The sequence below is a fragment of the Typopeltis vanoorti genome, chromosome 17 (genome assembly GCF_054136105.1).
Source record: "Typopeltis vanoorti isolate ZY-2024b chromosome 17, IOZ_Tvanoo_1.0, whole genome shotgun sequence".
Taxonomy (NCBI): domain Eukaryota; kingdom Metazoa; phylum Arthropoda; class Arachnida; order Uropygi; family Thelyphonidae; genus Typopeltis; species Typopeltis vanoorti.
This window is the reverse complement of record NC_143565.1, coordinates 46,187,560-46,201,014: the sequence shown is the minus strand read 5'-3', so window position 1 is coordinate 46,201,014 and position 13,455 is coordinate 46,187,560. Positions and strand designations below refer to the sequence as shown.

Genomic DNA, 13,455 nt, shown 5'->3' with positions numbered 1-13,455 from the left:
AAACAATAACCTGGGAATATTATTCCGATCTTTTATCCAGAGAATTGGTTATTTTAGACGAAAAAAATCGGTGAGAAAAGACCCGGTTTGCAGGGAAAAAAATCATCTTTCATCAGGACAATGCACGTGCCCACAAAGGTGTTTTGGAAATAGGAAAATTAAGGAATCTGCACTATGAATTGGGAGGACTTTGGCAAGAACATAGAAAATAAATATCAAGAAGGTGGCAAGATATTCTGGAGGTTGTTGAAGAAGCTTAGGAATAGAGAAAATAGTGCTTTAAAAGGAGTTAGAGATGATAAAGGTGACATGAAAACAGGAGAAAAAGATATCCTTGAAGTATGGAGTAATTACTTTGACAAATTGCTAAATGAAACAAGCAGTGATGTCATCACAGTGGTTTTTTTACCACTATGATGACACTGGTAAAAAACACTGACCACACATGCAGTCAGGAATACATATCCATACTTGAAGTAGAAAAAGCCATCAAAAGTCTGAAATGTGGAAAAGCAGCAGGAGTAGATGACATTCAACCAGAAATGCTCAAGTATGGAGGCATAAAAGTCTTACAGTGGCTGCACTGCATAGTTCAGGAGGCCTGGACAGAGAGACGAATTCCAGATGGAGTAGAGCTCTCATAGTACTCATATATAAAAAGTGAAATAAAACTGAATGTCAGAATTACAGAGGAATTTCATTACTGAGAGTTCCTTACCAGGAACATTCAGTAATGAAATACCTAAAATCATGGGAATATAACAAAGATCTGTATTTAGTTCTGTAGATCTGGAAAAGGCATATGACAAGATGCCAAGAGAGAAGCTATTCAAAATACTACAGTTATATGGTGTCAATGGGACATTATATCAAGCAATACTTAGTCTTTATTTGAGTTGTAAGTCAGCAGTTAGAATTGAAGTACAGGAAGGTCGTTTAATGTTAAATCTGGTGTCAGACAAGGATGTACATTATCCTCTCAGTTATTCATTATCTATATGGATCACATTATGAAGGAAAGTGGTATTAAACCTGATATCAAAATTGGATGTGTTAATCTCAGCCCTTTGTTTTATGTAGATGATGTTATACTTCTAAATAAATCCGCTACAAGTTTCCAAGAATCCCTGACTAAAGTAAATAACTGTTATAATAGATATGGTATGAAGGTCAGCAATAACAAGACAAAGACAATGAAAATATGCAGACGCGCTGAAAATATTAACTACATTGTGAATAGAGAACCAACAGAACAAGTAAAACATTTCAGCTACTTAGGCACAATTTTTAGTGAAGATTTTAAATTAAATATGGAAATAGACAACAGAATCAACAAAGATGGTATGGTAGGAAGTCAATTGAATAAATTGATATGGAATAAGAGAGAAATTAGCTGCATTCAAACATGACAGTGTTCAAACCAGTTTTAACTCGTAGATCTGAGAGCTGGGTCAGAAGTAAAACACTTCAAAGACTAGAGACTGCAGATATGAGAGTCCTGAGAAAGATTAGAGGTGTGAACAGATGGCATCAATGGCAATATCATATTAAAAACAAGGATATTAGGAAAGAACTTGACATTGTCAGCATCCAGGAATGCGTTAGCAGAGCTAATCTCAGGTGATGTGGTCACTTAAACAGAATGGGTGAGGGAAGATTAGCAAAACAAATGTTCTCTGCCAGGTTGGCAGGAAAACGACCCAGAGGAAGACCAAGATATAGGTGGATTGATACGGTACAAAGTGCCTTAGATGATAGAAATATAAGATCTGATAATGTTGGAGTCTTGACAAGTAACAGACTGATTTGGAGGAAAATTGTAGATAGGAAGTTAGTAATGATGTAATTTTTTTCATGTAGTACTATCATATCCTGTACACCCCTTGAGGGTACATGGCAGGAATTTGATGATGAATTGGTAGAACATCCACATATTCCCCAGATTTCGTTCCCTCTGACTTCTATCTCTTCCCAAAACTAAAACTCTTGGAAAAACTAAGTGTTTTTCTTCGAATCAAGAGGTAATTGCAGCTGTAGAGGGGTATTTTGCAGATCTTACTGAGAACCACTACAGGGAAAGGATAATGGCGCTGGAATAAATATATTAGTCTTAAGGGAGATTATGTTGAAAAATAAAAATAATTTTGAAATTATAAATTTGTTTTTTCATTGTTAGGCCGAGAACTTGTCAGACCACCCTTGTATATTAAAATCAAACAACCTCCCTCTAGTATAGCCTTCAGTTCTAATTGCTGACTTCGAGTTTAAGCATAATCCACAATGTGTGATTGACAGATAGGAAAAGGGTAATATGAGAATGCTTTTATAACAGAAGATTTCTTCAGATCATTCTTGAATGGGTTAGATAAATAAATCAGCTAGTAAACCAATTAGTAGTTTCAAATCCTACAATTCAGTAGGATTTGAAGCTACTAATTGATTCATACCACAAAGATTTATTCTTTCTAGTGCCCAAATGTGCTTACTTTCAATAATGAAAAATTGGTTCCCTGGAAATTATCTTGTTAAGAATCGCTTTCTCTCCTCCCTTTAGAGGGTGGAGAAAAAAAATTTTACTTGAAAATTCAAGTAAAAAAAAAAAAAACTTCATAGAAATTTTTAAAAATTAAACTTATTATATAAATTATTTATCAAAGTTTGAATCTTACTTTGTCACTCAAATCTCTTGCAACATATTTCAAAATGTCACGAGCTACATCAGCAAAAATTTCATCTCTCGATACCTGATAAGCATCCAGGTATGACACAACCAGCTGACCCTGATCATACAACATTTTCTCAAAATGGGGAACATGCCACTGAGCATCTGTGGAATATCTATGAAATCCCTATTTCAAAATATGACATATATTTAAATACATTCAAAAAAATCATATGTTTTTAAGATTTAATGTGCACTATTGCTGCAAAACTATGTACAGTAGATGTTATGTCAATCCCTATAATAAATAAATAAATATATTATAAAAATAAATATAATAAATGATAACAACAGTAACAATTATAATAAAAAATGGATGATACTTGATGATATAAACTACAAAAAAAAAAAAAAAAAAAAAATCACAACCAAAATCCCATAGCAGCAATACCACTTCGAATTCACTGTTACAGATGAAGGTGTCAGCATGGTTAGCCGAGTGGCTATGCACTTCGCAACCATATGCCTGGGAAAGGAAGGTCCTGGGTTCGATTCTCGTCGCCGACGTGAGGAGTTTAAGGATCTTTCTCAGACATAGCCAAGTTAGCCGGTCTTGGGCATGGACTGCAGGGTTTTTCTTCCCAGTTTATCTGGGATTTTTCCTCCTGCAAGCAGGCAAATTGACCCCCGTGAACACACGCATCTACAGACATAGGACACACCGGGAGTCATAGGGCTAGCCACCTTATCCTCAGGACGGGTACAGCTTAGAAGGGTTAAGGATAGCCCCGTAACAGGCCACTAGGCCTAATACATGAAGGAAAGAAGATGATGATGAAGTTTAAAAGACTACAACAGCAAACTGAAGTTGAAAGTGCATGACATCATAATCTGCAACTCCAAAATCATTTGTTTGCTAAATGCATTGATTATTTATTCCTCCTGTTTCTTATGCATAGAGAAAAATTGTGAAGAATTATCAAATTGTCAAAACATGAACACATCTGATGGCTTTATGTTTATTGCCATTATGGAAAATATTACCTAACATCCTGCATCAATATTAATTTTTGTGTATATCTTTTTCCTAAACGATGCTAAGATTTTAGTTACTAGACTATGCTACTCTACTACAATATGTAATAGCTTTGCACTGTGAAGTCTTCTGACACTTGTGCTTGTCTTTACAACAAAATTTCACTTTCAGTGTGTGTAGCTTGTAAAGAATATTTTATTTTAACAGCAGCAGAGAACAAACAGTATTTATTTTGTATTTAGTCATGGGATATGAGTTCAATCAGTTTCCATGGTAATACTCCTCTGTAAAAACCTCTCTCTCTCTCACACACACACACACAGTCAAGATTATCACTTGGTTCATGTTGTTTGGATTCAAAAGGAACTATTGCATCTTTTTTTTCCACATTCTGAAAGATCATATTTGTTAAATTACTTACAGCTATGTAGAAATTTAAATGAAATTAACAGACTATGTAAAGGCACTTGACAGGATACTGCATAGAGTACATATGCTGGAGCAAATGGGTATAAACATAATGTAGATGACAAGAGATGAATGAGATTAATCAAGAAAATTAATCAATGAGAAAGTACAATGTCATAAGACTACCTTGGCAGCTGTTGCTGCTGTTTAATTTGTATTAATGATAACGAAATAACTGATGGTAAGGAGAATATATCATTATTTGTTGACAATGCTAAATCAGTATAGTAAAAACAACAAAACAAACATGTATGCACAATAAAAATGTTCAATAAATTAAAATTAATTACACATATATTTCAGTTGTTTAAGTATCTTAAACCAGTGCTTCCCAAACTGTGGGCCGCAGCCCCCTTGGGGCCCGAATGTTTAGTTGGGTGGGCCCCGTGAAATAATGAAAACAAATTTAAAATGTTTTAAGACTAAGTAGATTTTTTTAATCTTAAAATAAACGTATTTAATTTTTATTATTTATTATTTCTTTTTTGTTATTTTTTATATTTTAATGGAAAAAAATCACACATTGGTGTTGGTTCACAAATTTTGCTTCCTGCATATTTCGGCACTTAATGAATATTAGTAAATATATGCTTATTCATATAAGTTTCATTCAAAGTATTGATAAGAAGCACAAAAAAAACTTATGAATGCAAAATCTTGAATATAAATTGTATTGAATATAAATACAATAAATATTATAATAATGTCTGTATTATGACTTTTTTTTTCCATGGGGGCCGCAAAATATTTTAATTTTTCCAAAGGGGGGGGGCCTTTATATCAATAAGTTTGGGAAGCACTGTCTTAAACCATCATCACTGTTAGAAAATGAATAATGGGAAATTCAAAAATAATCTGCAAACAGCACATGAAAAATCCTATCTTTTTACATGCAGTCATGAGAGCACAAAGTAAGCTCTTAGAAATTATATTCTTCTTTTATCCAAGTATAAGCAAATAACCTTTGTGCATGAAGTACATTCACAACTAGGCAGTGGCGCACCCAGGGGGGGGGGGGGCAGGGGCCTGGGCACCCCCAAAGAAAAGGAAAAAACACTAGAAAATTTAATTAAAATTCATTTTTTTATTTATGTTGTGTGCTACTTATGAATTAGCGATCGCTGCAGATGCTCAGTTATAGGTCGTATGCGATGTGTAGTGTGTATTCGCAAAATGTCTACTCAACTCGGCCCCCTCCAAGATTAAATCCTGAGTGCACCACTGCAACTAGGCTACTTGTATAATAAGAGTGATATGCCTTTCTTTGCTACTTCTATATTGGAAAATATATGATTTCAACATTAAATCAACTTTGGTATCTCTTCTGGGTGTGGCTCCCACTGATGAGGCTTCAATAAAGTTCGAAACGAGTCTGGGTAGTGGCCCTTTCCCCATAATGCATAGCATTCATTATACATGCCCAAAAGGGTGTTTGCTTTGTATTATGGGATACAAAAGCAGTTAATGTGATGTCATTGGCCTCTAGATACAAGTAGCCTAGTTGTGAATATACTTCATGTGCAAACTTTGTTTGCTTACACTTGGATAAAAATAAAACAAGAATATAATTGCTTGGCAAGTTTAATTTGCAAACAAGTGAAAAAAACTTTCTTCATTATGTTATTAGGATATGATATAGGTGTGTGTGTGAGAGAGAGAGGGGGGGGGGGATTATATTAAAAAAAAAAATAAGTAACACGTTATAAGTAATTGTTAAATTTGGGAAATTTAACAATTTCCCAAATTTTGGGCACAGAGAGTGTAACACCAAAATTAATGTGGTGAAGCACCCCAGCACTTTCTCTGAAAAGTTTGAATTTTTGGTTTCTTCTGTGTACTGATTATGTACTATGTTTAATTTCATGTTCAGCAAAGCCAGATATGATGTTTTATAAGTTTGGTATAAAAATTGCATTCTGAATTCATTTTATGATGAATTGGCTGTTTGTCCCAAGTAAAACAAATTGCAATTACAAGGAAAAAGATATACTCTAGGTAGCAATAAGGGCTCTACTTTATCTTTTGGAAAAGGTAACAGAGAGCTGATCTCATTGATAGGCTTGAAAGTGGTTGCAAGACAAAATTGCTTTAGAAAATGAGCAATGCATTCAGAAATACCTTTATAATATATGGGATTGATACTTATGGGAATCATCTCTTGTTGTGGAATTAAGAGAAGAGTGCAGTCCTTCCCCCCCCCCCCAAAAAAAATTATTTTCATGTTTCATTGAGAGGGGAGGTTTGTTTGATGATGGATTAACTTGTTGTTAAAGAGAGTCAAATTAGGAATACTATGCAGGCGCTTAACTGCAGGCATTTTTAGTCAGCCGTGATGCATTGATGTTTGAATATAACAGCTAGAGAAAGTAAGCTTATGTGGTAGATAGAAGTAAATATGGAGCTATCTTTCTAAGAGGACATGAAGAAAGATCAAGTTCCATTTAATTCTATTTTTATAGTGAATCTGATTCTGTGATTTGGTTATTTATTTTTACAGTGCATGTGTGTGTGTGTGTTTTTACTGTACTTTTTATGGATGCTATAGAGTTATCTGTTCATCAGGATTTCATTCCTGATAGGGAATATATAGCTAAGAAGACCAACTTCTTCTTCTTCTTTCACTATGCCTTATCCCATGTTAAACAGGGTCGGCGCACCAATCTTTAACCTTCCTCTTCAAGTTCTCCAGTCCAGGGCGTCCTTCGGACTCCATCCTTTCTCCCTAAGATCCTCTGGCACCTTATCCCTCCACCTGAGCTTGGGCCTGCTGCTTTTCCTCCTTCCCTCCAACTCCATATACTCCACTCGTTTACCAACATACTCCTCACCCTTCCTCTCTACATGTCTGAACCACCTCAGCCTACTTTCTTGTATCTTCTTGCCAATTGGTCCCACCTTAACCGTCCCTCTGATGTAGTTATTCCTTATCCTGTCCTCCTTTGTCACCCCACTCATCCATCTCAACATCCGCATCTCCGCTATCTCCATATTCCTCTCCTGTGCCTTTGTTATAGGCCACGTCTGATCTTATACAGCTTTCCTTTCCTCTTACAACTCACTCTCTTGTCGCACAGGACCCCGCTCATCTTCCTCCAGTTCATCCAGCCACATGCTATTCGGTGATGTATTTCCTTAGCTAAGAAGATCTATTGTATAGCTAAGAAGACCAACAAACTTGGGAAATTATATTTTCAACATGGTATGCTACTGGCTAGAGTATCAGTTTCTTAAAAAAAAAATGCAAAAATTAACATGATTCCTACTTTTTCTAGGACCAAACAAACCATTAAGTCTACAGAAGAGTATAATGTTTACCTAAGAGCTAGTAACTCTCTTACACAGTCAACTTATGAATTCAAAAGCAGAATTTGCTCAAGTAATCCTAGGAATTTCCAATCTAGAATCTGAACTATCCAATATCCTCAAACAAGAATTGTTAAACTAATTATAAATATTTTTAAGAAATGCAGAAGTCCTGCATATCATAGACTTATACATCATTTCAACATCTAATTTGAAAACCTCAAACAACAACTGCCTCATAATAAGGAAGATGTTAGTCTAATTGTCCCTTGACAGAGAATGAATTTAATCTCCTAGCTTGAGGCCATGCTTGAGGGGGTGCTTAAAGGTCAAAGCTATATAACTGAGAGGAGACCTCCACATAGCCTTTAAAGGAATGTGGAGAACTGACCAGGGCTTCTGACCAAATGTCCAATCCACACCTTCTCGTGGTGCACCCTGTTGGGTATCTACTTGAATACTGAACAAACGAGGACGGGCTAGCAATTTGGGATTTAGCCGACCAAAATACAAAATGATGGTACACCATGACAAAATTTCATGCCAGCTGGGACGTCACTCGGTTAAACAAGGCCCCAGTTGTTTTCGCCAGGGAACCTGGGCAAACACCAAAAAGTCAGCTACTGGAACAAATCTGAAAACACACCCCAACTCAACATCACCAGAGTTAAAGATCAGTACTATCAACATAAGAAGCCTGAATGGCAAAGAAATGGCGCTAGCTGAGGAATTAGATAAGTACCAGATTGACATAATAGGGATGACTGAAACAAAAAAGACAAAAACTGGTGAGATCTTTCTGAGCAATAAATACAAAATGTTATATTCAGGCAATGACAATCAAGGAAAAGAAGGAGTAGCCATTATCAATGAAGACTAAACAGAGAGTCAATTGGTATTCTTTCGGCTTTTTCTATTATTTGTTTTACTGCATGAATATGATCAATTGTGTTAAAGCCTTTATGAAATCCTGCTTGTTCTGCTGGTTGATTTGAGTCTGGAAGAGGGGTTAACCAGTTTGTTATTACTTTTGTGAGAACTTTGTACAGATTAGAGAGAATACTAATTGGTCTATAGTTCTTTACTTCTTTGTCTCCTTTTTTAAGAAACAGTATCAGTGTAGCATTTTTCCAGTTTTCTGGTATCTTCTCCCTCTTCTAGGCATAGATTTAGTAAGTTTGTGACATGGTGAATTATGATGTTTCCTCCCCATTTAATTAAGTCTATGTGAATTAGGTCTTCACCAGGATATTTTCCATTTGTTTTAATGCTTGTTTTATTTCATCAGAAATGAATGGGGGATGAATTCCACATGTGATAGGGAAGAGTTTTTTTTATATTTGATTTATCTATTGAAGGATCACTATAGAGTTCTTTATAAAATTCTTCTAGTCTGCTTAGGATTTGTTCTTGATTCCTTATTGTAGTTCCATTCTTATCTTTTATTGCAGTTATTTGACTTTTACCAACTGAAAAGATCTTACTAATTAATAAGTACAGGATGTTAATTTGAGCAATAATGATCAAGGAAAGGAAGCAGTAGTAGCAATAGCATTCAACACCAAACATGAAGATCAACTACTTGAAACTGTTTTCCAATCAAGAAAAGTTATGTGGACAATCTTCAAAATGGACAAAGAAATAGTATTATGTATTTCCCCTCCCCCCCAGAAGATTCTAAGGAAGGAATGAAGAAATTTTTCAAGTCACTAGAGAAGCAGCAGACAAAGAACATAGAAAAAGTGGCACTTGTTGGAGATCTAAACAGCAGAGTAGGAAGTGAATCCCACCAGACAGAGAAATGTTTTGGGTTAAAAATAAAGAGCTTGATCAGAGATTAGAGACCACAGATATGAGAGTTCTCAGAAAAACTATGGCCTGAGCTAGTGGCATCAATGGCATAATCATATTAAAAATAAACACATTAGGAACTCAACATTGTATTCAAGAATGTGTCAGCAGGGCAATCTGACATAGTATAGTCACATAAACAGAATAGGAGAAGAAAGATAGCAAAACAGGCATTTCATGCCAAGATAACAGGAAAAGATCCAAAGGAAGACCAAGATCCAGGTGGACTGATTCAGTCAGAAGTGGCTTAGAAGAACAAAATGTTAAATACAAAAGTATTGGAGTGCTGACAAGTAATAGACTAATTTGAAGGAAAATTGATAGGAGAGTAGCAATATAATAAACTTAATCGTACAATGCTGTCATACAGTAGCCTGAACATCCCCCCCCCCTTGAAGATGCATATCAGAAAATTGATGAAGATGATGACTAATACCAGTTTTCCATTCTTCAGTGAAATGCCAAAAAACATTTTGGGTGGCTTAATTAAGGTAATACTATGTGACATAGTATAGTCACATAAACAGAATAGGAGAAGAAAGATAGCAAAACAGGCATTTCATGCCAAGATAACAGGAAAAGACCCAAAGGAAGACCAAGATCCAGGTGGACTGATTCAGTCAGAAGTGGCTTAGAAGAACAAAATGTTAAATACAAAAGTATTGGAGTGCTGACAAGTAATAGACTAATTTGAAGGAAAATTGATAGGAGAGTAGCAATATAATAAACTTAATCGTACAATGCTGTCATACAGTAGCCTGAACATCCCCCCCCCTTGAAGATGCATATCAGAAAATTGATGAAGATGATGACTAATACCAGTTTTCCATTCTTCAGTGAAATGCCAAAAAACATTTTGGGTGGCTTAATTAAGGTAATTTTTTTGATGAACATGGGAATTATCTAATATCTGACTTTTTCAAACACATGGAAAAAATAATTGGGTCTATTTAGAAAGCAAATTTACCTGTGAAATGTGGTCATGTAAACCTCCTTTAGCCATCATTTTTAGAGTATGAAGACACTGTTGTAAAGCTTCTTGGCCTTCTTTAGATGAGGGTTTCATAGCATATAATCGAAACAAGAAGTTCAAGTTTACTGGAAAAAATAAAGCAACAAAATAAAAACATTCATTCACTAAAATATAAAACATTTTATTAATACATTAAAAGATAAGGTGATTATATAACAACATTCTGCACTGTTTAACTTGCAGACAAGCTATTATATGGGTGTAGATAGAAAGTGAGAGTAATCCTTCACACAGCCTATAAGGAATGCAAAGAACCATTGAAGTTTCTGATCCAATATCCAGTCCTCACCTTAACGTGGTAAGTCCCAGTATTAAGTATCCATCTGAATGCTGAATAAATGAGGAATGATTGGCATTTAGGACAGTGAACAAAATTATAATTTATATTAGCTGAAACTACATATACATTATGAAGGTACACGTAATCTGTAGTATGATGGATGGGTATCCACTGGTGATACACAGCTGCTATTTTGTTACTGAACTAGTGCAAACAATGAAAAGACAACTGCAGAAACAAAGGAATTAAAGACAGGCACCATCAGCATAAGAAACATCATTAGAAAAAAGGCAGAGTTAGAAGAGATACAGAAATACCATGTTGACAAAACTGGTAATACTACAGCAGGTGGGGTCCTTTTAAATAATGAATATGATTTATTTAGTCACTACAATCCACAGAAAGGAGGGTGTTAAAATATTTAATATCGTAACAAAATAACACAAGACATAGTGCTGTAAAAGGAATTAGAGATGATAAAGGTGACATGAAAACGGTAGAAAAAGATATCCTTGAAGTATGGAGTAATTACTTTGAAAAACTGCTAAATGAAACAAGCAGTGATGACAGCACAGTGGTAAAAAACACTGACCAGGCATGCAGTCAGGAATACATATCCATACTTGAAGTAGAAAAAGCCATCAAAGGCTTGAAATGTGGAAAGGCAGCAGGAGTAGATGATATTTGACCAGAAATGCTGAAGTATGATGGTATAAGAATCTTACAGTGGCTACACTGCATAGTTCAGAAAGCCTGGACAGAGGGACGAATTCCCAATGATTGGAGTAGAGCTCTCATAGTACCCATATATAAAAAGGGAAATGAAATAAAACTGCATGTGAGAATTACAGAGATATTTCCCTACTGAGTGTTCCTGGCAAGATCTATGCAAGTATACTTGAGAAACGGTTGAGAAGAATTGTGGAAGAAAAGCTTGGTGAAGAACAAGCTGGATTCAGGCCAAATAGAGGCTGTCAGGATCAGATCTTCACTTTATGACAAATAGTCGAGAAAGCATGGGAATATAACAAAGATCTGTATTTAAGTTTTGTTGATTTGGAAAATGCATATGACAAGGTGCCAAGAGAGAAGCTATTCAATACGCTGCAGTTATATGGTGTCATTTGGGCATTATATCAAGCAATACTTAGTCTTTATTTGAGTTGTAAGTCAGCAGTTAGAATTGAAGGAAGTATAGGAAGATGGTTTAATGTTAAATCTGGTGTGAGACAAGGATGTACATTATCCCCTCTGTTATTCATTATCTATATGGATCACATTATGAAGGAAAGTGGTATTAAACATGATATCAGAATTGGAGATGTTAATGTCAGCTCTTTGCTTTATGCGGATGATGTTATACTTCTAAATAAATCCGCTACAAGTCTACAAGATTCTCTGACTAAATTGAATAGCTGTTGTAATAGATATGGTATGAAGGTTAACAATAAAAAGACAAAGACATTGAAAATAGGCAGAATCATTGAAAATGTCAACTGTGTTGTGAATGGAGAACCTGTGGAACAAGTAAAACATTTCAGCTATTCAGGCACAATTTTTACTGAAGATGGTAAATTAAATATTCAGCTAGAGAGGCATGTGGTGAAGTTGTCTGCAAGGATAGAAAACTTAGAACTCCATGGTGGACACAAGAAGTTAAAGTGGCAGTGAAGGAAAAGAAAAAAGCATATCAAAAGTTCCTCACAAATAAGTCAGCTTGTGCTCTTAGAGAATACAGAGACAAATGTAAGAAAGCTAAACATTGTGTAAAACTAGCTAAACAAAAGTCATGGGAGAACTTTGGCAAGAACATAGAAAATAAATATCAAGAAGGTGGTAAGATATTCTGGAGATTGTTGAAGAAGCTTAGAAATGGAGGAAAGAGTGCTGTAAAAGGAGTTAGAGATGACAAAGGTGACATGAAAGCAGGAGAAAAAGATATCCTTGAAGTATGGAGTAATTACTTCGAAAAAATGCTGAATGAAACAAGCAGTGATAGCACAGTGGTAAAAAACATTCAACAGGCATACAGTCAGGAATACATATCCATACTTAAAGTAGAAAAAGCCATCAAAGGCTTGAAATGTGGAAAGACAGCAGGAATAGATGATATTCGACCAGAAATGCTCAAGTATGGTGGTATAAAAGTCTTACAGTGGCTGCACTGCATAGTTCCGAATGCCAGGACAGAGGGACGAATTCCCGATGATTGGAGTAGAGTTCTCATAGTACCCATATATAAAAAGGAAAATAAAACTGAATGTGAGAATTACAAAGGTATTTCCCTACTGAGTGTTACTGGTAAGATATATGCAAGTGTACTTGAGAAACGGTTGAGAAGAAATGTGGAAGAAAATCTTGGTGAAGAACAAGCTGGATTCAGGTCAAACACAGGCTGTCAGGATCAGATCTTCACTTTACAACAAAAAGTGGAGAAATCATGGGAATATAACAAAGATCTTCATTTAAGTTTTGTCGATATGGAAAAGGCATACGACAAGGTGCCAAAAGAGAAGCTATTCAATATGCTACAGTTATACGGTGTCAATGGAGCATTATATAAAGCAATACTTAGTCTTTATTTGAGTTGTAAGTCAGCAGTTAGAATTGAAGGAAATACAGGAAGATGGTTTAATGTTAAATCTGGTTTGAGGCAAGGATATACATTATCCCCTCTGTTATTCATTATCTATATGGATCACATAATGAAGGAAAGTGGTATTAAACATGATATCAAAATTGGAGATGTTATTGTCAGCTCTTTGCTTTATGCGGACGATGTTATACTTCTAAATAAATCTGCTACAAGTCTGCAAGATTCT

The 13,455-nt window shown here is 35.3% G+C and overlaps 1 protein-coding gene across 2 annotated transcripts in view; it reads right to left on the bottom strand.

Moving 5' to 3' along the window:
* LOC150097359 (spermatogenesis-associated protein 20) overlaps positions 1-13,455 on the bottom strand; it is a 158,516-nt gene that overhangs the window by 75,564 nt on the left and 69,497 nt on the right. For both annotated transcript variants that reach the window (XM_090407484.1, XM_090407485.1), the window contains exons 7-8: positions 10,288-10,418; positions 2,670-2,849 (exon numbers count right to left, since the gene is read on the bottom strand). In XM_090407484.1, the coding sequence (XP_090263610.1) occupies positions 2,670-2,849; positions 10,288-10,418 (311 nt within the window). The remainder of the gene's footprint in view (positions 1-2,669; positions 2,850-10,287; positions 10,419-13,455) is intronic.